At 37.6% G+C, this 25,497-nt stretch overlaps 2 protein-coding genes, 2 long non-coding RNA genes and 1 pseudogene across 6 annotated transcripts in view; 4 read left to right on the top strand and 1 right to left on the bottom strand.

Annotated features, from left to right (window-relative positions):
- Positions 1–4,698, top strand: part of LOC127500466 (zinc-alpha-2-glycoprotein-like) — a 25,892-nt pseudogene extending 21,194 nt beyond the window's left edge.
- LOC127500465 (zinc-alpha-2-glycoprotein-like) overlaps positions 1–25,497 on the top strand; it is a 47,695-nt gene that overhangs the window by 6,620 nt on the left and 15,578 nt on the right. The gene's annotated exons all lie outside the window — the stretch shown is intronic.
- LOC127500470 (uncharacterized) overlaps positions 1–25,497 on the bottom strand; it is a 94,882-nt gene that overhangs the window by 56,421 nt on the left and 12,964 nt on the right. The gene's annotated exons all lie outside the window — the stretch shown is intronic.
- On the top strand, positions 4,532–25,497 carry LOC127500467 (zinc-alpha-2-glycoprotein-like). 2 transcript variants are annotated; one of them, XM_051871565.1, is made up of 7 exons: positions 4,532–4,698; positions 4,955–5,194; positions 5,285–5,551; positions 5,893–6,162; positions 6,402–6,521; positions 6,720–6,773; positions 7,061–7,845. In XM_051871565.1, exons 1-7 carry the CDS (start codon positions 4,644–4,646, stop codon positions 7,132–7,134), a joined length of 1,080 nt encoding a protein of 359 aa, XP_051727525.1. In that variant the 5' UTR covers positions 4,532–4,643; the 3' UTR covers positions 7,135–7,845. The 2 variants fall into 2 exon arrangements, with proteins under 2 accessions (XP_051727525.1, XP_051727526.1); XM_051871566.1 differs by lacking the exons at positions 5,285–5,551; positions 5,893–6,162; positions 6,402–6,521; positions 6,720–6,773; positions 7,061–7,845 and adding exons at positions 18,052–18,318; positions 20,279–20,551; positions 23,349–23,465; positions 24,213–25,497.
- LOC127500471 (uncharacterized) lies at positions 14,192–17,781 on the top strand. Its single transcript, XR_007926349.1, has 3 exons — positions 14,192–14,922; positions 15,229–15,303; positions 17,716–17,781. It is a non-coding gene; the product is annotated as an uncharacterized LOC127500471 (long non-coding RNA).

The raw sequence follows: 25,497 nt of genomic DNA, 5'->3' as shown, positions 1-25,497 counted from the left end.
CATATTTGTTATGTGTGTAAAAATATTATTTTTTGTTTTTGTTTCAGGGAAATGGAAATGGTGATTTAGGAAATGGTGTATTATTGCAGTCAAACATCAGAGCGGTTTAAAATGGCCACACTGACTATGATGAAATTATACACTGAAGTTTATATTAAGTATTTTGCACTGTAAATGGATGTTTTACATTTCCATGGTTGCTATAATAACAATAATAATTCTGTAGTGGTGACTGCTGCTAAACAAAGAGGTTGGATGGAATAGAGAAAGAACTCTAAAATAATGCAATAAATATCAAAATTACAGTCTTTAATGCAATTTAATTATAAATTAACATTAGAATTATTAGAAATAAAAAATATAAAAACTTAATTTTTATAGAAGTTTACATGAATTTATTGTTAAAACTGTATGTCATCACAGTCTGTGAAAAGAAGGTAATGACGGTTGATGACATTATGGTTTTAAATAAAGTGTTTCTTGTAACACTGTGACCTCTATTAAAAGGGATAGTTCACCCCAAAATGAAAATTATCCCATGATTTACTCACCCTCAAGTCATCCTAGGCATATATGACTATCTTCTTTCAGATGAACACAATCGGAGATATATTTAAAAATATCCTGGCTCTCCAAAGATTTATAATGGGAGTGAATGGAGGGGTGAGATTTTGAAGCCCAAAATAAGTGCATCCATCCATCATAAAAGTAATCCATACGGCTCCAGGGGGTTAATAAAGGCCTTCTGAAGCGAAGCGATGCGTTTTTGTAAGAAAATCTAATAATGTATCTAATAATACAATCTAAACTAGCTTCCGGCAGATGACCGTACACATAACTCGTGAAGCGACGTGTGACGCAGGATGTAGGAGTATCGTAAGCTTAAACGCCTCTTGCGGTTCAAACAAATAGGGCTGGGCAACAAACTCAAGCTCCTTTTTATGAAATCCTCCAACATTTCTCTTTAAAAATTCTAATTTGTGACAGGTGTTTTGTTTTGCTCTATCTTCTGCGCTTCCACGTTCATTGTGTCATGCGTCAGGTCAGAGGTCACTCTTCTGGCGCAAATCGATGCGTACGACTTACAAAAACCCAAAAAATATTCTCGTCGCTTTATAATATTAAGGTAGAACTACTGAACTCACATGAACTGATTTAAATATGTTTTATAGTACCTTTATGGATCTTGAGAGGTTCGGTGGCTTTGCTCTCAATAGAGACCTCACTGAGCCATCGGATTTCATCAACAATATCTTAATTTGTGTTCTGAAGATTAACGAAGGTCTTACGGGTGTGGAACGGCACGAGGGTGAGTAATTAATGATAGAATTTTCATTTTTGGGTGAACTAACCCTTTAATGCACAAATCCAGTCTTTTTACCATATCCGATTCACTTTAGACACGACTGGTATCTGATACCTGTGTTTACAATAATCCCCGCCTAAAATTATTCTGTTGGTGATTGATTTGCTGTGTGACATTGAGCCTCTTGTTTTTAATAGCCATACTAAAATTATTTATTATCGGAGAAAAACTTCATAGTTCACTTCTTAATATTATTATTATTATTATTAGGCTATTATTATTATTATTATTATTATTATTTTACGATTTGTTCATTGATGGAAAGCAATGTGAGGCAGATCTTCATATTTACATGTGAATATGTATTTCTATAGCTCTGATTTATTTTAAAGTGAAATTTTGGCCGCCCCTGAAACGGCTCATATTATTGACATTAACTGAGTAGTTTAGTTTATGCAAGCTAGAAAACTTGTGCAAGAACACACATGTATGGACAGAGCAAAAACGTGTTTAAAATACACGTGCATTAACTTGAAAGCTTGTCCTGTTTGACTTGTTGTTAATGCTGCTAAACTGAATGTATAGCAGAACATCTGCTTCAACAATATTAACAACAACACTGAAGTATGAGAGTATGTGGTTTATCAATCACTCAGACGCAGGTTAAAGTCACACTTTTTACTATAGTAGTAAAAACAAGTTTACTTTCAGAATTGTCGTTTGATGGTGGAAAAGTAAAAACTGTTGTGTTTTATTTAACCCTCAAGTAGAACTAATTTCCTGTTTACACTTGTTGTCTTTGGGGTCAGTATGACCCCAAAATTGAAAGCGTAATTGTAAAAAATATATAAATTTTCAATAATACAAATAATATATCATTTTTTTTGTTTGCTTCTCATCTATACATTAATGCTGTGTTTTGGGAGATTTGAAGTACTTTTTTACCCATTTACTGCACAATTACCCAACTACCCCTTTAGCATGCATAAAAAAAATTACATTTTTATGAAAAAAACACTTTAATAAAGGTAAAAAATAAATATAAGTTGTTTCAGGATATTGATCTAGGTGTTAGAAGCTGAATTCTGCCATCTGTTGGTTAGAATTAAAAGCATTTTTTGAAGGGCAATGGCAATTACCATATCTAGCCAGCAGAGGTCCATAGAGATCCATTCATTTTTCTGGATGTGGCTTACTGCTCCTTTCTGAGGAATATTTTGTAAATATATATATTTAAACATTTTAAAATACATTTTAATCAGTATTTTTGTAAAAGTCTATAATTTGTGGTGTAAAAAATTTGACTAGATTTAGATTTTTGTATGAATTATTGATTTTATTTGCCAATTTCTATAAAAATGCTCTATATTGCAGTCACACCTATTTGTGTGAGTGTGTGTGTGTGTGCGTGTGTAAGTGATCATGTTCATTCCACATTTATTTTGTGCTCTAGTCCTAGACCTTCATTTATGTGTGAAAATTTTCTGATTTTTGCATTAATTATTGATTTTATTTGCCAATTTCTATAAAAATGCTCTCTATTGCAGTCACACCTATTTGTGTGTTTGTGTTTGTGTGTGTGTGTGTGTGTGTGTGTGCGTTTGTAAGTGATCATATTCGTTCCACATTGCTTTTGTGCTCTAGTCCCAGGCCTTCATTTATGTGTGAAATTTTCAGATTTATGCATGAATTATTGTTTATTTTTGCCAACTTCTATACAATGCTTTCTATTGCAGTCACACCCCTGTGTGTTTATGTGTGTGTGTTTGTGTTTTTGTGTGTGTGTGTGTGTGTGTGTGTGTGCACGTGTGTGAGTGATCATGTTCATTCCACATTTATTTTTTGCTCTAGTCCTAGACCTTCATTTATGTGTGAGAATTTTCTGATTTTTGCATGAATTATTTATTTTATTTGCCAATTTCTATAAAAATGCTCTCTATTGCAGTCACACCTATTTGTGTGTTTGTTTGTGTGTGTGCGCATGTGTGAGTGATCATATTCGTTCCACATTGCTTTTGTGCTCTAGTACCAGGCCTTCATTTATGTGTGAAAATTTTCAGATTTATGCATGAATTATTGTTATTTTTGCCAACTTCTATAAAATGCTTTCTATTGCAGTTACACCCGTGTGTTTATGTGTGTGTGTTTGTGTTTTTTTGTGTGTGTGTGTGTGCACATGTTTGTGTGATCATGTTCATTCCACATGTCTTTTGTGCTCTAGTCCCAGACCTTCATTTATGTGTGAAAATTTTCTGATTTATGCATGAATTATTGATTTTATTTGCCAATTTCTATAAAAAGGCTCTCTATTGCAGTCACACCCCTGTGTGTGTTTGTGCGCGCGCACGCACGTGTGTGTGAGTGGTCATGTTCATTCCACATTGCATTTGTGCTCCAGAACCAGGCCTTCGTTGTGGTATGAAATTTTTTGGATTTATGCCGGATTTATTGATTTTATTTGACAAATTAAAAAAAAAAATCGTATTTTTTTGCATTTCCCATTCATTTTCAATTGGGGTCATATTGACCCCAAAGACAACATTAATAAAAAATTTTTTTACATGCCTTTAGAATAACCGAATCAAGCCCAGTGTTTCTGTGTGTGTGTACAGAGAGATAAAGTAGGAAAAGTCCCAAAATTTTATTCCACTGAGATGAAGGGAACCATTTTTATGTATTCAAGAAATGTCGATTGGGGTCATATTGACCCCAAGGACAAATTGAGGGAATGAACAAAACTTTTCAGAAGTTTTTTTCTTTGTCTTTAAATGCATATTTTAGTAACTAACACTTAATCTGTGCAGATCTCAGACAGAATGATCAATGATCTGCTGGAGAATCCCACTGATTTCACTCATATATATCATGTAAATGTGATGAATGAATCTGCTGCAAATGATTCTGTAAGCATGTTATTCTGAATGTTTGTGTGGTATACTCACACTTGCCTTGTAAGAGCTTTTATTAAAGAAAGTGATTAGTCAGAGATCTTAAATATACAACAGAATGGCGACATTTAGTATACGTGAGGGAGGAGAGTCTGATTAAGAGGATTCTGATTGGCTGAGACTCACGGAGAGGCGTGTCCAGGATCCAAGATGCAGTCGACAACGAATTTAAATACCTTTACGACTGGAATTCATGTACCTCAGGAATGAAAACGAAAGTGTGATTTCATCAAGCAGCCAGTGAGGGGCAGTAATGCGCTCAACACAACCCGGAAGAGACGAGAGAAACTTTCGCTTTAATGTAAATCTGTTCAAGACGCTCGTCTGAAATATAAAGGAAAAAATGGTTGAGAGGCTCTAGTTTTAAAACATTGTTGGTGTAGACAGGAATGTTTTTGCTTATTTTTTTATTGTTTCTCTCTTCATTTAGAGATGCGCAGCAAGGTAAGAACACGGTTTATTAGTTTCAGTAGATGATCGACAGCAAAATAACAATCTACAAATTGCAGTCATTTACAAACATACTATGAATAGTGTTATAATAGCCTATTATAAAATGTAATGTAAAATAAAATACAATTTTACAGTAGCCTATACTTTAGAAGAGTTTGTTTTCAGGTTTTGTTTAAGTTAGTTTTATCCACCATTTTTCAATCTTTTACATAAGTCATTGCTTGTGTTTATAATGTATGTTTCTCAGAAAAACACTTCCTGCACTACAAGTTCACAGCCCTGACTAAAGCAGACACATTCCCAGAGTTCAGTGCTGTGGGTGTGTGTGATGACAGACAGATCAAACACTGTAAAGATCGACTCTGGGTAAGAGAGAGTCTGACTGTGGATAACTGGACCAAATCTCCTGCAAACCCACCTGATCATAGAGACTGGTTCATTCATCAGCTGTACTCTCTGTCAAACTGCACAAACTCACAGTGTTCTGGTGAGTTTAACACTCTTTATCAATTATCAGACATGTTATTAAACTGCATATTCATCGACGAATCTCATGAGTGTTGTTCTGTGATTGTAGAGCTTCATGTTCTTCAGAGAATAATTGGCTGTGAACTGGAGAAACTTCCTGATGGAACAGTGAATCTGACTGTCTTTGATGAATATGGATTTGATGGAGAGGATTTTATATCCTTTAATTCTGACACTATGAAGTGGATTGAGAAAAACCCCAAAGCCAAAAGAACCAAAAATAAATGGAACAGTCAAACAGAACGAAACCAGTACATCAAGTATTTCCTCGAGACCTGCACTGACTGGATCTCATCATTTAACAACACAAAACAGAGTAAGTTCTAATCAGATCATTTAATTAGCCAAGTGTGAAATGTTCTTGATGCAGCAGATCATGTTTGTCTGGTTGAGTCTGCTGTCAGCTTGAAGCTTATCAGTTAAAGTTAAGAATAAAAAAGAGAATCATAAAGACAAACATTTGGTTAAATTGATAATTCACCTTTTCATAATTTTACTACCCATAATGTTGTTTCCCTTATTTGGAACACAAAAGGTGAATTCATGATAAAATGAATTCATTTTTTTTCACTGCACAAAAACTATGGAGATAATCAATTTATTTTCAAATATTTATCTGTTAACTTCTTTATGATTTTACGCTTCTTTGTGCTCCAGGTCAACCAGATGTTCATGCTTTTACAGCGAAATATGATCAATACAAGCTAAATCTGAGCTGTCTGGCCACTGGTTTCTACCCCAGAGATGTTCAGATGTTCATTAGGTTGGACAGAACTAAACTTAAGTGTCAAACATCTGGAATCAGACCAAATGATGATGGATCCTTCCAGATGAGAATCGGTGTGAAGATCGACAGAAACCTCAAAGGATCTTACGACTGTCTGCTCATTCACAGCAGTCTGACTGAACCAGCTTCAGTAGAATGGGGTAAATATCACTATAAATTCAGTCTTGAGTGAATATGTGAAGAATGGTCTTTATACAGTAACAATGCTTCTGCATAAATAGTGTGAAACTTAACTAGTCACAAATTCATAATAGCGAACATGAAACAGTTGAATGGGTTATTGTTGCTGGCCAGTTAAATCGCCCAGATTCAGATAAACAGTTTATAATGATGAAACAAATAATGTTTTTAGTTTTATATTTTTTTCTTCATTCTGCAGATGGACAATGCATTGACTGTAAAATGTCTCGTTGGCATATTATAACAGGAGTAACTGTAATTGTAGTTCTGATTCTGATTATATTTTGGTGGCTGATCTACAAAATGAAAACATTATATGGTGAGTTAACATGATCATTGTTTCTTTAAATGTCTGGACAGTATGAGAGTGGAATTGTGTGAATCGGTATAGTAATTTTCATAATGATTATTAACAAATGAGAAGTGTGATATCAGTGCAGACTGACAAACATGATATCTGTATGTATTTAAGTTTAGTGTATTTAAGTTTTTCTAAAATCTGCTTTGTTTGTTCTAGATCGACTTAGTGATGGTGGTAATGATGAAGATTCAGTCCCAGGACAAACTGCAGGTACAGTCCAGTGTGTGTTGGTGTGTTTTGATCAAGAGCATCTGTACTGGGATGTGAACAGGTTTATGTGCACCAATAGAAATGAAATAGTTTTAATTTTGGCTCCTTTTGAACAGGCATTGAGTCTCATGCACTAATAATTGCATGGATTATTCATATTCATATGAGAACTTCTTACGAATCAGCAACACATGCATACACACATGGATTTGTTCTTAAACTCGTTCGAATGTTAAGGATCAAGAAACACATGTTACATGTAACATAATTCTCTGTTGTTATTTCAGATGAGGACATCAGATACAAAACGGTGAAAGTGACTCAGAGGAGTCCTCGCCTAAGGAAGACCACGGTGTGCTAAAAACCTTATTCTACCTCATGTTTTATTTTGATTTTCTTTATCATTTGAGTAGCATGTATAAATGTTTTAAAAATACATAAAGCATCAAAGGTTGATTTGTGGTGTTTGTATGTTGTGGTGATGGTGGTAATGAAGAAGTTACTCTTGTGTCTGGATGTTTATGCACAGAATTCCCATTTATTCCAATCATATTGCTTTGGATAAAAGCTTAACCCTTTGGTGCTGTTCAGATGGGAGTTACACTTGTACTGTATTTTTATGAAATTAATATATTTTATTGCACTCCAATAATATTTATTTCTCTAACATATTTATGAATGAATAGCAAAAATATGAATAAACAAAAAATACTTGGTCACAGATGTCACAAAACACTAAAGCATCATTTTAATCTCCTGTTTAACACTGTTTCAGACATGTTATTCTATGATCGTTGTTCTCTGAGCCCTTTAACAAGCCCTTTCTGAGAGTTTAAATGAATAAAACATTTAATTCAGTGGCTTGAGTGTTTTTTTCTTTGATGCATTCAATTAAACTGTGAATCTATACAGATCTTAGACTGAATGATCAATGATTCCTGTGAGTCTGTTTCTGATGCTTCCCAAAGAGAGTCAGGAGAATCCCACTGATTTCACTCTTATACCATCTAAATGTTATGAATGAAGCTGCTGAACACTGTCTGTGATTTTTCAATAAAGCGACTTAGTTTCATTAACGTGTGCTTTATTACCATCATAGCTTTTGACTGAACACATGAGCAAAATGTGACTACAAGAACACTGACTGACTTGCTTCAATTCCTTGAACACTCCAACCCACTTCTTGGCAAGCACTGCTTCATGAAGCTTCAAAGCGTTACAAATATTTTGTTTCAAATCGGAGCATCAAAGTCACGTGATTTCAGTAAGCGAGGCTTCGTTATGTCGTAAGTGTTTTGAAATTTCAATAGTTCACCTGATTTTGGCAGTCTGATATGCGCTCCGAACCACTGATTCGAAACAAAAGATTCGTAAAGCTTCATGAAGCAGTGTTTTGACAATTATTTATTTATTGCTTCACAAGAAGTATTCTCGTCACTATAATATTAAGGTTGAACCACTGTAGTCACATGAACTGTTTTAAATATGTCTTTAGTAGCTTTCTGGCCATTTGAAAGTGTTAATTATCTTGCTGGGAGTGCTCCCAGCCCTCATTTGAGGGGAGTAATAAGCTTGACCTAATAGGTAAAGTCAGTGGAGCTCCCAGAGGGAGCCAGCAGCAGGAAAGTGATCCACTTTAGCCATGCTAGGATATGTGCATGCTCTCAAGGAGGCCTGCAAAGGCCAGCTACCTGATAGCAAGCATCCACTAGCTGCCAGTATTGCTGGGAGGTTGCGATCAGGGAGGCCTGCTAAAGCCAACTACCTGAAGCAAGATTCTGCTAGCTGACGACACCCATTCAGCTGGGGACCCACCTTCAGGGCGGCCCGCTAAGGCCAGCTACCTGACCGCAAGTCTTTGTTGGCTGACAAATACCTATACTGTCAGGGACTCGCCTTCAGAGAGGCCTGTTGAGGCCAGTCAACTGAGCCGAGTGTACCCAAGTCATTAGGGACTTGCCTTCAGAGAGGCCTGCACACCTGGATATAAAGCATTTTTTCCTTCCAGTCTTCCTTAACAATTATATATCACTTATAAATGATAAAATACAACAATATTTTAGTAGAATAGTAGTTATTAAGATTGATGTGGTTTGGAATTGGTCAAATGTGCTTGGAAAAAAATATGATCAAAATGTTAACTTGCATAATAATTATGCACGCACTGTATGTACGTATATCAGTTATATAAAACTAAAAAAAAGTGTCAAAACAGGAAGCTCCTGACAGCCCACTTCCTGGGTCTTGCACTATTGTTTTGTTTCTGTTGTGATGGTTGTGGCAAATAAAAATGACTCTCACTGCAAAAGAGACAAACTTGTCCAATTGTCTTTTAAAAATGTTATTTCTTGTACAAGAAAGGTCAGCAGTCATACAGAGATTCAAAGTTGCTGAAGAGTGTGACAAAGAAGGGGTTTCTCCCACCTTTATATCTCTTCCTAGCCTTTAAGGTTACAGTGCTACCCAACTGTAATTTTCCACACATGGTAAGAAAGTTTAAAACACTTGTCCATAAATCTTGAACATTCCCATACATCTAACTTCAAAACAGTTCTATGTAAAGCAAGCATTACACAATGTTCCATAAGCATATGAATGAATGTATGATTAAATGAACAAAAACATGCATATCAAATGATTTTTTTCCCTCAACATGTTTTTTTTTTTTTAGATTTGAGTGTTAAATTTGAGTTACAGTAGGCTATATGCAGGAGGAAACAAGGGGAATTGAGTTGCTTGCAAATGGTTGGTAAAAACCCTGCTGAAACACTTCCTATAATGCCTTATGCCTTGGATCCAGCCTCCTATGAAGACTTCAGATGACCAACACCTGTGAAGAAACGACCCCAACCCCTGCGAGGACTTCAGATGACACAAACTCTGGATCAACATGTACCATTCCAAATTTTGCTATATATCCTAGTCATTGTTAACATGTATTCATTACTTCAATGAGCTCATTGTTTCTACCTTAAATTCATACATTGTTTAAATTAATACATTGTTAGTTTCACAGTCACTGTCATGTTCTGTTTGTTTTGATTGTCATGTGCTTCTTCGCCACTCATCAGTCACCATGGACACTAATCATCTCACAGATGTTCGTCATTAACCTTTGTGTATTTAAGTTCCTGCCTTCAGTTCATTGTCCAGTATTGTCTTTTTGCACGTGTTGCTACCTGTGTTCTGTCTACTTATATATTAAACTACGTCTTCTGAGAATCTTCGTCTTCCTCGCCTGTTTTCCAGCAGACAGAGTACCGGATTTAAAAAGGGTTAAAAAGATTAAAAAGGGATTTAAAAAGATCACCCTGCACTGTGGACACAGATGTCATGGTCCTAGCCATTACACGTGTCAGAGCTGGACATTGAGGAGATGTGGGTGGCATCTGGGACTGGCAAGAACTTCAGATACATACCTGCCCAAGAGACTGCCAAATCTCTGGGTCCTGACAAATCCAAGACCCTTCCTGTGTTCCATGCCTTCACTGGCTGTGACACAACATCTGCATTTGCAACCAGGGGCAAGAAGACAGCAGAGTATCTGGACTGCAGATGACATGACAACAGAGGCCCTGTCAAAGGCTACATAAAGCATTGCAGAGGAGGTGATTTCCATTATGAACTACCTCACATTTCTCCTCTATGATCACACCAAAAGCCAACTCCAACGATCAAGCCTGTCTTGCGTTGTTCACAAAGATAGGAAGAGGAATGGAACAAATTCCCTCATCTAATGATGCACTGGTGCAGCACCTCAAAAGAGCAGTGTACCAAGGAGGACACTGTTAAGGACAAGCACTTGAGTTGGGGTTCTCAGTCTGGGGTTGGATGGACCCATGTGATTGGAGACCATTGTGGTCAACACTTTCACAGGCAAGCTAGTCCACTCCTAAGTTGTGGCTGTAATACAATAAAAAAGCCTCCTTAAAGTACATAGATCTGTGTCAATGTAGAGGAGACTGTGATGGAGACATTAGCTGCGTTTCCACTGTCAGGCCAAAAGAGAGCGTGCTAGTGCTTGCCAGGGCCGTTTCCTCTGGGCCTATGGTCAGGGTTTTTTTGCCCGCCGAATACCTTGGTCCAAAGCGGGCCAACTGGGGCTTGAGGAGTGGTCATGAACAGGAGACGGTCAACACCGCTGCTAATTTCCCATGTTATTATATCAGACTAGCTAACTTCAACATTTAAGACATTTTAAACAATGTTCAGCTAAAAGCTCACTTTCAGACACCAGTGAGTGTTTAAAATAACTTCCTCGTGATCCGAAGGGGATTCTGATCACCGTATGATGCAGAAATATACTTGTGTGATGCTAAAGTCTACTTATGCTAATCATTGTGATAATACATAGACATGTTTATGGAAAATACCAGAAACTGCTTGAGGAACGTAGACATCTCATCAGGGCCCGAGCACCGATGGTGTGAGGACCCTATTGGAATTGCTTGGCCAATTATTCTTCTCTAAAATGAATCACATTTTTGAGGGCCTAAACATGCTTCAGCCTCAGAAGTGGTGAAAATTTATGTCTGATATGGGTTTCAGAATTAGGTGTGGCAAAATGGCTCGATAGCGCCACCTACAAAATTTCAATTAAGCGCCCTTCGTGCTACATTTCACGTACAGTTAAGAAATTCGGTAGACACGTGTAACAGCCCAATACCTAAAAAAAGCCCCTGGGTGCGAAATCTGTAAACCCAACAGGAAGTGAGATATTTTGAATTTTCTCTGCAAAATTTTGGCAGTTTTTGCCATTTCCACACGTTGTACTTTAACGAACTCCTCCTAGAGCTTTAATCAGATCAATGTCATATTTGGTCAGTCTAATCTAAAGGCCTTTGAGATGTTAAATTGCGAAGATCTAGAGTTTTCCCTGAAGGGCGTGTCCGTGGCGGCCTGACAAAGTTTGATGTTTCGCCATAAAACAGGAAGTTGTTGTAACTCAGGCATACAATGTCCGATCTGCCCCAAACTTCACATGTGTGATAAGAGTCCTGGCCTAAAGACATCTACATGGCAAGTTCAGTTAGTCATAGCACCACCTGCTGGCAACAGGAAATGGCATGCTTTACACTTTAATTCACTCCCAGAAACACATTTCAATATGCCACGAAGTACCAAACACACTAGAAACATGTTAAATCATGCAACACTTAGCTAAATGCTAATGTATGCGATTAACGCCACGAAACAGGAAGTTGTTGTAACTCAGGCATACAAAGTCCGAACTGCTCCAAACTTCACATGTTTGATAATAGTCCTGGCCTGAAGTCATCAACATGGCAATATTCAGTTATGGTCAAAGCGCCACCTGTTGGCAGCAGGAAGTCTGGCACTTTGAAATGACTTGGCCATAATTCTCCTGTATTTACTCGCTTACATGCATGTCGCCCACTATTCACTCTTTTCCTAAGGCCAACGGGTGGCGGTGAGCCCGGGTGAGAGGGCCCTTTCATCGCTGCTTGCAGCTTTAATATATGATTATAATCGTGTATTTATTTGGTTTAATGTTTTATCAGTTTCATATACACTGGGCTCTACGGTTATGACAAAAATAATTGTTGATTATTCCCTTGAAATGTAATTGTTATTATTAATTACGATTATCACAGTTTACACTGAAATATGTTTTGAATAGCTTGTTTGAAGCAACTGCATGTCATATTTTTATATGAAAATATGCAAGCTGAAAACACTCTTCCTGAAAAACTTTCACTTTTCTATAGAATTAAGCCTCAAATGTCATTGGTTTGGTTTCTTTTTTAAATAAAAAAAGTAAAAATATATGGTATTATGACATTATGCCAAAACTAAAATTAAAACAATAACCTGTAGAAAGAAAAAACACACATCTTAAGCACACAAAATAATGTTCTGTAAGTGGACAATTACGTAATTGTGGCATCCGTAATAGTAATCACGATTAGAAATTTGATTCATTGTACAGCCCTACTGTTACATGTTTGAAGAGATGAGGCAAAGTGAGAATCCAAATGCACATACAATTTAATATCAAAAGGCAAAAAATAAAGACACTCCAAACCTGGAAACTGGCAAATAGTCCACACAAAGAAACAGGAACATAATCCAAAGACCACGAAGGAAGGAACAAGACATCTATATACCTCTGCAGAGAAATAAATACAAACAACGACTTTTAAGAGCTTAAATAGGCAAACTGAAAGAGTAAATGATCAGCAGGTGGGAGAAATTACACCATAATGAGTCCAGGCATAGGATTCTGTGAATGTAGTTCATAATGGGAGAACACAAAGTGGGAAGGAGTGCCCTCTGGAGGAACACATCCAGCTGGTGAATGTGACACCTACACACTACTCACTGACATGAGTTGCTGTGATGAACTTCATCCATGTTGGATCAGCCTGCAACTTCAGTTTTTTACATTGATTTTTGGTGTGATTTTTGAACCCAGCCCTCAGTGTGTTGATGATTTTGGTTTCCACTGGCTGTTGTCACAATTTTGTTATTAACAAATTACAAAATAAAGATTTACAAATTTAATATTTCATTTATTGAGATACAATGTGTGATTTAAGTGTACCTTTTTTTTTGAGCAGTGTATATTTTTTGTGTCTGACATTCTCTACTCTTTGCAGTCACTGTATTGTCAGGGTTAATGAACAAAAGGATTGAGCTTTTGAAACTCTACACAACATGCAAGCAACAGACATGTGACCCGAACCACAAAACCAGTCTTAAGTCGCACAGGTATATTATAGCAACAGCCAACAATACATGAACAAATGTTTAGGGCTCCAAACTGTACAAGTGTACCAAATTTCATGCTTTTATGAAAAAGTGAACATTTTTTCACACATCACCTGGACTACAGTTAATTATTAGTTCATGTTAACTAATGTAGTTACCTAATCTTAATGAAACCATGTTGTAAAGTGTTACCAATTATTGTACAGAAAAAAAATCAATATCTTTTTTTTTTTTATTCAGTTGTCATATGGACACCTGATGGATAAACTTAAATCAGTATGTCAAAATATAGAAAATGCACTGCGATAACTGCGATAAAAAAACAGCGGTTAGATGATACAAAACACAGCAGCACCGGCCGCAACCAAGGCGCAGGGGGCGGAGATTGTTGTACATTGAGCCAATGGTTGTAGCTTGACGTCCAGGTATATACATAGCCCATTTAAATCAATGGTCTGTCTTACAGTCATAGAAGCAGCGCGACACGACCAGAAAAAGACTGTACAAACTTGACTGTACTTAGGGAGCGTGTCTAAAATATAAACAGCAAAAAAATAAAAAAAATTTTTTTTTTTTTTTTTAAACGCTCTTGTTAAAAACACTTTCGTTATGGACGACATAGTAATGGTTTGGCTTATTTTTCACTCTTGGCTAAGCGATGCGCATCAAGGTAAGAACAGAGTTCATTTGTTTTTTTTCTGATCCGCAGCAGAGATGATCTACAAATTTATAAATTAAAACTTTTGAGTTTGCTTCCAGGTTATATTTAAAATAGTTTCGTCATCCACATTTTATCTTAGATAAGGGAAATCGAGCTTTTTCTGTAGCAGTTCCTAAGCCCTATGCGTAGAAGTGAAGGGAACAGAAATGAAGTGCAACCTTTCTCCCGATTTCTTTCTACAAAAGTAAATGAGATATTTTGTTTAAAACTAAAAGTAATGTATTAGCTTACTTTACAAGTTAGGCTAGCCTACTTTACAACTTTACTTTAAAAAACTAATCTGATTAAATAACTAGTGCTAGGGCTCCTTCACACTGAACAAACGCGAGACAAGGGCAGAGGAATGAGGAAAAAACGCAAGGTCTCGGGACGCGTTTTTGTTTAAAGGTTGAACTGATTTTAACTTGAACTCCGCGTTTTTAGAACGCCATGTCATGCGCGAGACGCTGTAAAAGACGCAAGATGTGAGCGCAACGGTTTGGGGCCGTCGACATATAGCGTCTTTTCCACGCGCAAGTCAGTTATTTCAAATGAAGTCGCTCGGCACGCGCGCTCATAACGGAAGCAACGCGGTCGCGACGCGCATGCGGTGCATTTTCCAGGCGCATCGAGATGAAAACATCTAAACTTTTCAGAATGCCGCAAGCGCACCGCAGGTCATGTGACAAGAGCCAACCGATCAGCTTCGGCCTTTCGGTAAACAACATCGAAAGCTCAGCAGAACAGCTGATCATAGCTGTACAGGGAGGTTTTTACGTCCCCACATTAACGTCAATTTAAAATGTTATATTGAATGTTTTGTGGTTTTGTGTGTAGCTTTGAGAAATGGATCCATAGATTCATAAATTGTGTGCACACAGAACATATTAGTTCATTCTACCATCGCTAACTTTACATTTCAGCGAGTCCATCATCAAACTAAAATGCAGTCAACTGTGATATTCTTTTGCGCAGCAGAAAATGGAGAGGGATACTGTATATTTGACGTGTCTTTGTTTACAGATGTCTACAAGGGAGCACACAAGCTGGATCTACCAAGCCCAGGCAACAACAACAACGCTCCACTAACTCTTAGAGGTAAAGCCAGTTGTTGTACAAGCACGCCCTCTAGTAGTCACACTCCCAAATAATATTATACTATTTTTCACTACATCAGTCAAACATAAAAGTTACAATGCTCAAATTAAATGGTTTGCTGCACAATATGTACCGGTCTTCTGAAATATTCTGTGATTTTTCGGTGATACTGGGCGGAGTGTACACATATATTTTGGAGTTTTCTGTTTCATGTTAAAGCGCCACTGAAAATATTCGTGCATGCTCCTCTGATCATAGAAACATTTTTCGGTAATATAATTGCGTTTCAGTTCCCAGATGTTCAATTTTGAATTTTCTGTCGAATTTGAACCACTGAATTTGTGGAAGCGAATTTGTAAAGTAAAAAAAAAAAAATGGACCGAAATTGCCTGTTAGGTTGTATTTTTAAACAGACTGAATATGTTGAAAGTGAAATCTGAAAGGTGAATATTAAGAATCTTTAAATATATTTAAATCTTTTAATAATGAAAATGTGGGTGAAATGTTTTGAAGTGAAATATTCACAGCTTATAAATACAACCATGTTGAATTTCAGCCCATAAAAATGCAAACTCTAAATATACAATGTATCAAAATGCATATTTTTTCAATTAGTGCAATTCAACAAGCTTTTTATTTCAAAAACATTTGACATTAATAAACTTCCATATATGATATGTGTCCCTTTAAATGCAAATGAGCTGTTGCTCTGCCTAAGAGGGCGGAGCTTCAAGAGCTCCTCTGGTGTCAGGGGTCAGGACGCACTAATAATGTCAGAAACTGTCACTAACAGTGTTCGGTCTGAACCAGATTCGGACAATGATGCCTACAGAGCCAGAGAATATACGCTGCGTGGAGATAGAACAGATATAGTTTAGTTTAATTACTGTTATTAATTATTAATATTAATTACTGTAACTTATGTTGTCATCTTGCGTTTATCCACTATTGGTACAAGCCTGAACCTTGTCCGAATGATGGCCAAAACTTTACTGATGAGTTTTATGAAGTTTATCACACAAAACATGAAGCGTACATTTTCACTCCAGAAAATCACAGTAAGTGTTTAATAAAACACAGTGCAATAAGTGTGCATTCAATTATTATCTATAATCTCTCTCCCTTGCACTATCATCAACATTCCCAGCGTATTACACAGAAACTCTTGTTTCAATTAACAGTAAACAAATATATACAGACCTTATTCCTATTCGGGGGGTGCTTCATAAACTAGTAAACTTTTTATCCATAAATCAACTCCGATGAACTGTAATAAAGTGCTCTCACCTTCATATCCAGTATCGCTCAGGAGTCTGTAAGCTGGATCATGAACAGTTCATAGTGATCCATTCTCTTTATATAATCTCATCAATGGTATTAATAAAGAGCAGAACTGATATTTTTTATTTGCGAATGAGACCGTGCTTATAATGGGTGACACCCTGATCAGTGCCCTAACTACTGAACTAAGGAGCTGATTGAGACGCACCCTGTGTGTTTAATGCTGGTGTGGCCCTGATGTAGGGATGGTGTCCAGTCAGTCAGTCTCCATAATCTTTAAGCAGGTTGACCTGCAATGACATGAAAAGGTTTTTAGCTACATAACATAACGTATACTAAGCAAAAATGTAAAAATGGGACGTATTATTTACAGCTTTTTGGGCAACAAAGTTTTTTTCCAAAAAAGGAAGCGAAAGAGAAAAACAACAACTCTGCTCTTATACAGAGATTAATTTAATACCTTACAAATGGCAGCGACACCCATAATTCACTTCGGTTTTCACGAGTGTGATATCAAATGACAAAGACCAATTCTGACTAAAATATACATTTTGCTAAAATATTTGTTGTTGAATATTTGTTGTTGTTGGTGAACATAAATGTGCCATATGTAAAGTTTCAAACCTACAAGTAAGTGTAATTTTGTGATGGCAGAAACTATAAAGTGACTATATGGTAATCTAAATAGTCTAATAATTAGTCTGTGCTTTTGTTTGTTGTTTGTTGGACAATATTGAGCAGGATGTGAAATAATATATATATTTGTTTTTTTTTTTTTAATTAAATACAGATTTTTTTTAAAAATTCAAACAGAAAAAAATGTAGAAAATACTGAGATTATACATCACCATTTTCCATGTTTTAGCTAAGCAGTAATGATACATTATTATATCACTTGTTAAATGGTTATTTAACAATTACATTAATTAAAATGCATGAAATAATTAAAAGGTGTGCACAACAAATTAATACATGACATATTGTGTTTTGTGGGGGCTCTCATAGATGTGCAATACATCAGGCTGCAATTTAATTAAATAAGTATATTCATTTCTGTCACCCTATGTGACAAGACTTTGTGCTACAGTAAAGAAAGTGTTTTAATTGTTGTTTGTGTTTTATGTTCCTCAGAGAGACACCATGTTTACTACAGGTTCATAGTCCTGACCAAAGCAGACATATCCCCTCCATTCAGTGCTGTGGGCATATATGATGACAAACAGTTCACATGCTTCAGTAATAAAGATGAAAACTGGATAAGAGTGAATTTGACTGAATATGTTGGGATTGAACCTCTTCCAGAACCAAATGAACCTAGAGACTGGTACAAAGATCAGCTGAAGTCTCTGTCAAACTGCACAAACTCACAGTGTTCTGGTGAGATTAATGCTTTACTCTTAACAACTATCAGTCATGTTATGAAACTGAATATATCTTTTTACTATAAGTGTTGTTCTGTGATTGTAGAGCTTCATGTTCTTCAGAGAATAATTGGCTGTGAACTGGAGAAACTTCCTGATGGAACAGTAAATCTGACTGTCTTTGATGAATATGGATTTGATGGAGAGGATTTTATATCCTTTAGTGATGACACTATGCAGTGGATTGATAAAAGCCCAAAAGCCAAAGAAACCGTGAAGGAATGGAATAATCAAATAGAACGGAACCAGTACATCAAGGGTTATCTCGAGAACTGTGTGCACACGATCTCCACATTTAACCACACAAATATGAGTATGTTTTTAATCAGATCACTTTAATTAGCTCGTGTGTGTGTGTGTGTGTGTGTGTGTGTGTGTGTGTGTGTGTGTGTGTGTGTGTGTGTGTGTGTGTGTGTGACAAAATAACTGGAGGCTGTTTCTAATTCTCAAGTCTCAATAACGCAGCAATTCATTATTAAAAAAAATGTAAAACTGAATCAGAAATGTTAGTGAAATACAGTGGTGTGAAAAAGTGTTTGCCCCCTTCCTGATTTTTTTTTTTTGTCACACTTATTGTTTCAGATCTTCAAACAAATTTAAATATGAATCAAAGATAACACAAGAAAACACAACATGCAGTTTTTAAATGAAGGTTTTTTATTATGAAGGGAAAACAAAATCCAAACCCACATGGCCCTGTATGAAAAAGTGCTTGCCCCCTAAACCTAATAACTGGTTGGGCCACCCTTAGCAGCAACAACTGCAATCAAGCGTTAGTGATAACTTGCAATGAGTCTGTTACAGCGCTGTGGAGGAACTTTGGCTCTCTCGTCTTTGCAGAATTGTTGTAATTCAGCCACATTGGAGGGTTTTCGAGCGTGAACCACCTTTTTAAGGTCATGCCACAGCATCTCAATAGGATTGAGGTCAGGATTTTGACTAGGCCACTCCAAAGTCTTCATTTTGATTTTCTTCAGCCATTCAGAGGTCGACTTGCTGGTGTTTTGGATCATTGTCCTGCTGCAGAATCCAAGTTCGCTTCAGCTTGAGGTCACGAACAGATGGCCAGACATTGTCCTTCAGGATTTTTTGGTAGACAGTCGAATTCATGGTTCCAGGTCCTGAAGCAGCAAAACAGCCCCAGACCATCACACTACCACCACCATATTTTACTGTTGGTGTGATGTTTTTTTTCTAAAATGCTGTGTTACTTATATGCCAGATGTAATGGGACACACACCTTCCAAAAAGTTCAACTTTTGTCTCGTCAGTCCACAGAGTATTTTCCCAAAAGTCTTGGGGATCATCAAGATGTTTTCTGGCAAAACTGAGACGAGCATTTATGTTCTCTTTGCTCAGCAGCGGTTTTCATCTTGGAACTCTGCCATGCAGGCCATTTTTGCCCAGTCTCTTTCTTATGGTGGAGTCATGAACACTCACCTTAACTGAGGCAAGTGAGGCCTGCAGTTCTTTGGATGTTGTTGTGGGGTCTTTTGTGACCTCTTGGATGAGTCGTCGCTGCGCTCTTGGGGTAATTTTGGTTGGCCGGCCACTCCTGGGAAGGTTTACCACTGTTCCATGTCTTCACCATTTGTGGATAATGGCTCTCACTGTGGTTCGCTGGAGTCCCAAAGCTTTAGAAATGGCTTTATAACCTTTTCCAGACTGATAGATCTCAATTAATATCTTTCTCATTTGTTCCTGAATTTCTTTGGATCTCAACATGATGTGTAGCTTTTGAGGATCTTTTGGTCTACTTCACTTTGTCAGTCAGGTCCTATTTAAGTGATTTCTTGATTGCGAACAGGTGTGGCAGTAATCAGGCCTGGGTGTGGCTAGAGAAACTGAACTCAGGTGTGATAAACCACAGTTATGTTTTAAAGCACTTTTTCACACAGGGCCATGTGGATTTGGATTTTGTTTTCCCTTCATAATAAAAACCTTCATTTAAAAACTGCATGTTGTGTTTACTTGTGTTATCTTTGATTCATATTTAAATTTGTTTGATGATCTGAAACATTAAATTGTGACAAACATGCAAAAAAATAATCAGTAGATCTGGATTGGATGAGTTTGACTGTCACATTGGAGTGTCAGATTGCATGTCAGCTGGCTAAGTTAATAAATATAATTATACAGGCAAAACATAGAAAAATGCCTACTCATTATGTCTTTGATCATCTTTGTTCTGTGGATCATGTTCACAACCCTATTTTTTTTTCTTATATATATTTTCTTATATTTGTTAATTGCATTATTATTTTCTGCTCCAGGTGCTCCAGATGTTCGTGTCTCTGCGAGGAAATCTCCTGATGATGACAGTAATCTGATTCTGACGTGTCTGGCCACTGGTTTCTACCCCAGAGATGTTCAGATGAACATTAGATTGGACAAAACTAAACTTGAGGATCAAACATCTTCTGGAATCAGACCAAATGAAGATGAAACCTTTCAGATGAGAATCAGTGTGAAGATCGACAGAAACCATGAAGGATCTTATGATTGTCTGGTCATTCACAGCAGTCTGACAGTTACAGTAGAGTGGGGTAAATATCACCTTAAATTGTCTCTCAAAATGTTGTAGCAAGAGAACATCTCGGGTTACGTATGTAACCCTGGTTCCCTGAATAGGGAACGAGACGCTGCGTTGAACGCAATGGGAACGCCTCTGCGTGATTGCGTCGTGAAGCATTTGTGAAATCTAACCAATAACGTGACGAGACGTCAGAAGCGTGTGATGTCACGGACCAGGAAACTATAAAGCATACCCAGAACGAAGAACAATAGCTGAAGCAAGACGCTCACAGGTACGCCGGGGTACGGCTAAGCGACGCAGCATCTCGTTCCCTATTCAGGGAACCAGGGTTACGTACAGGTCTAGTGTGAAGAAAAGCCTTTACCATACTAGGCGCAAATTCTAAACATGAAGGAGCAACCGAAAGTGCTTGAAGATCTCCTATTCTCTTGAGAGATGAGATAGCCAGTAGAAATACTGTTTTCAGAGTGAGGAACTTCTCAGAAACCTCTTCTAATAGTTCAAAGGGAGCCTCAGCTAACCCTTCCAGTACCACGGCCAAGTCCCAGGCCGGAGTTCTTGTACGAACAGCAGGCCTCAGCCTCAGAGTACCACAAAGGAAGCGTATAACAATGGGATCCCGGCCTACCGAGGAGTCCCCCAGAGGAGCATGATAGGCCGATATAGCCGCCACATAAACCTTCAAAGTCGAAGGGGATAGACCATCCGAGAACTTGTCTTGGAGAAATTGTAGCACTAAGCTAACAGAAGAATGGACAGGGTCCACATGACATTGTCTAAACCAAGTAGAGAACAGTTTCCATTTATAGGCATAAAGCTTCCTTGTGGAGGGAGCTCTGGAGTGGAGAATGGCCTCCACAACCTCAGTTGGGAGACCAGAATCTATGTGCCTGGCCCCCTCAGAGGCCAGGCTCACAGTCTCAATAATTCTGGGCGAGGATGAAGTATCATGCCGCCTGCTTCAGACAGAAGGTCCTGCCTGAGAGGAATCTCCATCGGAAAGCCGTCCAAGAGAGACACGAGGTCTGAAAACCAAATTCGGGTTGGTCAGAATGGGGCTACCAATATTAGATGGACCCCGTCCTGGCGCACACTCTCCAGAACTCCCGGGAGCAGAGCGATCGAGGGAAATGCGTACAGACGCAGCCTCTGCCACATCTGTACCATGGCATCCAGGCCCAAGGGTGCTGGATGTGATAGAGAGAACCATAGTGGACACTGGGTCGTTTCTCCCGAAGCAAACAGGTCAACATCCGCTCGACCGAAGTTTTTCCAGATGAGCTCCACCACCTCGGGGTGGAGTCTCCATTCCCCGGGCCTCGGCCCCTGCCTCGACAGGATGTCTGCTCCCACATTTTGATGCCCTGGGATGTAGGCTGCTCTCAGCGAGAGGAGCTTCCCTCGGGCCCACAGGAGGATCCGACGGGCTAATTTGCACAACTGGCGAGACCTCAGACCCCCATGATGGTTGATATAGGCGACCACCGACATGTTGTCCGTGCGGACCAACATGTGGTGGCCCCTCAGGTCTGGGAGAAAGTATTGGAGTGCTCGAAATACCGCCATCATTTCCAGCCAATTTATGTGCCAGGAAAGTAGATGGCCCTCCCAGAGACCCTGAGCTGAGCGACCACTCATGATCGCCCCCCAACCTGTGAGAGAGGCATCTGTCATTAGCATTACGCGACGACAAGGAGCCCCCAACACAGGTCCTTGGGACAGGAACCAATTCTTCTTCCACATGACCAAAGTAGGAATGCATCGCCGCGTGTCCTTGATCATGCGAAAAGGATTTCCCCTCGGGGAGAACCCCTTGGTCCTGAGCCACCACTGTAAGGGTCTCATGTGCAGCAGGCCAAAAGGTATCACGTTGGATGCAGCTGCCATTAGACCCAACAGTCTCTGAAACTGTTTTACAGTGAGTGACTGGCCTAGTTTCACCCCATTCATGGCCCTGAGAATGGAACTCACACGAGATAGACATGCCTGCATCGTGGTGGAGTCACAAACTACCCCTAAGTAGTTGGTAATCTGAGCCGGAACAAGCACACTTTTCTTGGCGTTGAGCCTCAGCCCTGGCCTCTTCATAGAAGACAGAACAACATGTGATGTGTATATGTGATGTGGTGTGAGATACTCTTGTCCTCAGACGAAGAGATCTTGACTTGTATATATATCAAGACAAACAACACCAAATAAACACACGATAACTCTTGCTGAAGACACAGAAGCTAGCGTTCTTTGTTCTGGGTACGCATTATAGTTTCCTGGTCCGTGACGTCACCCTCTTCTGACGTCTCGTCACGTTATTGGTTAGATTTCATGAGTGCTTCATGACGCAATCACGCAGAGGCGTTCCCATTGCGTTCGACGCAGCGTCGACAGTTCCCATGAAAGGGAACATGATAATACAAACAATTACTGTAGGAGTTAAATGTAGTGATTATTTAACCACTAGATGGCGGTGTTCACTGTGGTGTAGGTGCAGGTCACCTGCTCATATCATATACTTACACTTTCCTTTGGTTGTATATGGTTCTTACCATAGATCCACATGCTTTTAAAACTGTAAGAGTTTTTTAATTATTATTAAATGAACAATATAGCATTGAAACAGACATTATTATGTGGACACTGTTTATTTGTTTATCCCAAACTATGAGTGAAGAACATACCACCTTGCCCCAGCTTCTAGGAAAACCACTACAATTACAAAAGTGTCTCAACTAATTTTTAACAGTTTAAAATGTTGATTTAAAAAAAAAATTAAAATGACTTTTTATTTATTATTTTTTTTAATTCTGCAGATGGAAAATGTTCTAACTGTGAACCAGAACCTCAAAGGGGTGTTATATATGGAATAATTGCGGCCGTTGTAGTCTTTGTGATTGGTTGCTACATCTACAAAAGGAAAAGTTCAAATGGTGAGTTATAATGCAACACTGTTGCTTTAAATGTCTTGTTTTTAAATCCGTGTATTAAAGACATTTGAAAACGTATGAACTATAAATGGACAGTTTCACTGTACATACTGTGTGACAGTAGAACTATATTAACTAATAGAGAATTTGATATTGATAATTTTAATTATTTAGATTTTTATTTGATGGGCACAGACTAAAGGCATGACTAGCTATAATGAATGAATGAGAAGCGTGACATCAGTGCAGCTTGACATAAACATATTTACAAGAACAGAATATCTGTATGTACTCAAGACGAAGTTTTTATCCACCTTATTTTTAGCATAAGAATGGAGCGGTCATTTGAAACTTGAATGTGTGAGGCTTCTGATGTCATACACTTCCAGTTATTAAAGCTGAACAAAAACAGTCCATTATGCTGCTTGAAATTGCAAACTTTTAATTGCTATCTATACAGTGTTTGTTACTCACACCCTGATGAAGGCAATACCAGTTCAGCACTTCAGTTACACCCCATTCAGCACTTCTCTGGCACTTCTTTGTCCTATCTATATTATTTTAATTTCACTATAATAATCATAAAGTCACTGGCTTGTAGCACAAAAATTTTAACGTTTACAGTACTTCGTTATTCTTCCAGTTATATAGGTGCTAATGAATCAAAGTCTCACACATCCACAGAAAATAGTTTACATCCACATTGTGAAATAAGATGGATACTGTATAATTTGCTATAACTTTTTTTAGGTCTGATGACATGGAGGCGCAATTATGGCTCAATGGATGGTCAGTCACAAAATGATCTATAAGGAGAATAAAAAAAAAATAAAATCAGTCCAAACTGCAGCAGGTACAGACTCCAGTGGATCAGCAGTGATGGACTGAGATGTGAACATGTTTATGGGCACTGATGAGAATTTACTCATTTTGCACACAGTGTTCTTACTGAAAAAAAAAAAAAAAAAAAAAAAAACGTTTTGGTTCTTGATTTTGTTCCTTTAGCTGTTTCTAATCTGTATCACCTCTACTTTAACAAGAATGCTTAATCATAGCTGTTTCTGTTTATATTATCTTTAAATTTTATCTTAAAATGATGACACTGACTCCTGTACAACTGTGGCCTGTTGCACATTTTAGACTTGACAATTAATATAACACTTTGCTTTTAATATAATACACGCATTAATATACAAACTTCTTGCCTTTCAGGACTCAAATGAGAGCTTTTATAAATTGCAAACAGAAGTTTTTATTTGTTTAATGTAGTAAATCATATGTTGGAAAAACAGGATTAAGAACAGATATTGCCGATTATCACAGTACTGTTAGATGAAATAGTATGCTAAACTAAAATGTGATGAATGGCTATGAAATGCACCTGTTATGATGATAAATTATGATCAATTAAAAAAATAATGTAAGATCATAATGTTTTATAGAGAGACATTTGATACTAGAGCAAAGCTGGACACTCTAAATATATTTAATAACATATATAGTATATTTTACAAAATTACACCATGCAGAATTAACTGACATAGCCGATATAATATAACATATCCCACACACTGAACTCAAAACACAGTTTATATCATTGTAAGTTTTATCTCTGTATTTTCTGCATACAGGAAGTGTGAGGAGGGAAATTATTACAGTGCAAACTTATTTGTAAATATATACTATTTTCAGCACAGGGATCAGAGAAAATATTTTAGGTGTAAGATTTTTGCATTTATAGATTTATAAATTCACCTTTGTGAAGTGTTTCGATGTTTCAGTGTTTCAAGCTTCACAGCGGTCATGGTTCATGATTATGCTGCTGAAATTAAGGTCCTTCCTTTCAAATGTTGTTATTAAATCATGTCTAGATTTTTTCTTTTGACTCTGTAAATGTTTTTGGCAGTTCTCTGTTTGTGTGTTTTAATTCAATCAATTGTTTGATACCCAGAGAATACATGTATTGATCAAATGTACAAATTAAATACTTTGTAAGTGTCTTTGATAAAAGTGTCTGATAAATGCATTAATGAAG

The sequence above is a fragment of the Ctenopharyngodon idella genome, chromosome 19 (genome assembly GCF_019924925.1).
Source record: "Ctenopharyngodon idella isolate HZGC_01 chromosome 19, HZGC01, whole genome shotgun sequence".
Lineage (NCBI taxonomy): Eukaryota > Metazoa > Chordata > Actinopteri > Cypriniformes > Xenocyprididae > Ctenopharyngodon > Ctenopharyngodon idella.
The sequence above is the reverse complement of the archived record's forward strand: the minus strand, read 5'-3'. Positions and strand labels throughout refer to the sequence as shown.

Excerpts from the sequence above, each read along its gene's own strand:
- LOC127500467 (XM_051871565.1), top strand. The coding sequence starts at position 4,644 with ATGTTTTTGCTTATTTTTTTATTGTTTCTCTCTTCATTTAGAGATGCG. Across the intron at positions 5,552-5,892 it reads ATTTAACAACACAAAACAGA|GTCAACCAGATGTTCATGCT; the intron begins GTAAGTTCTAAT and ends TTTGTGCTCCAG. Across the intron at positions 6,163-6,401 it reads ACCAGCTTCAGTAGAATGGG|ATGGACAATGCATTGACTGT; the intron begins GTAAATATCACT and ends TTCATTCTGCAG.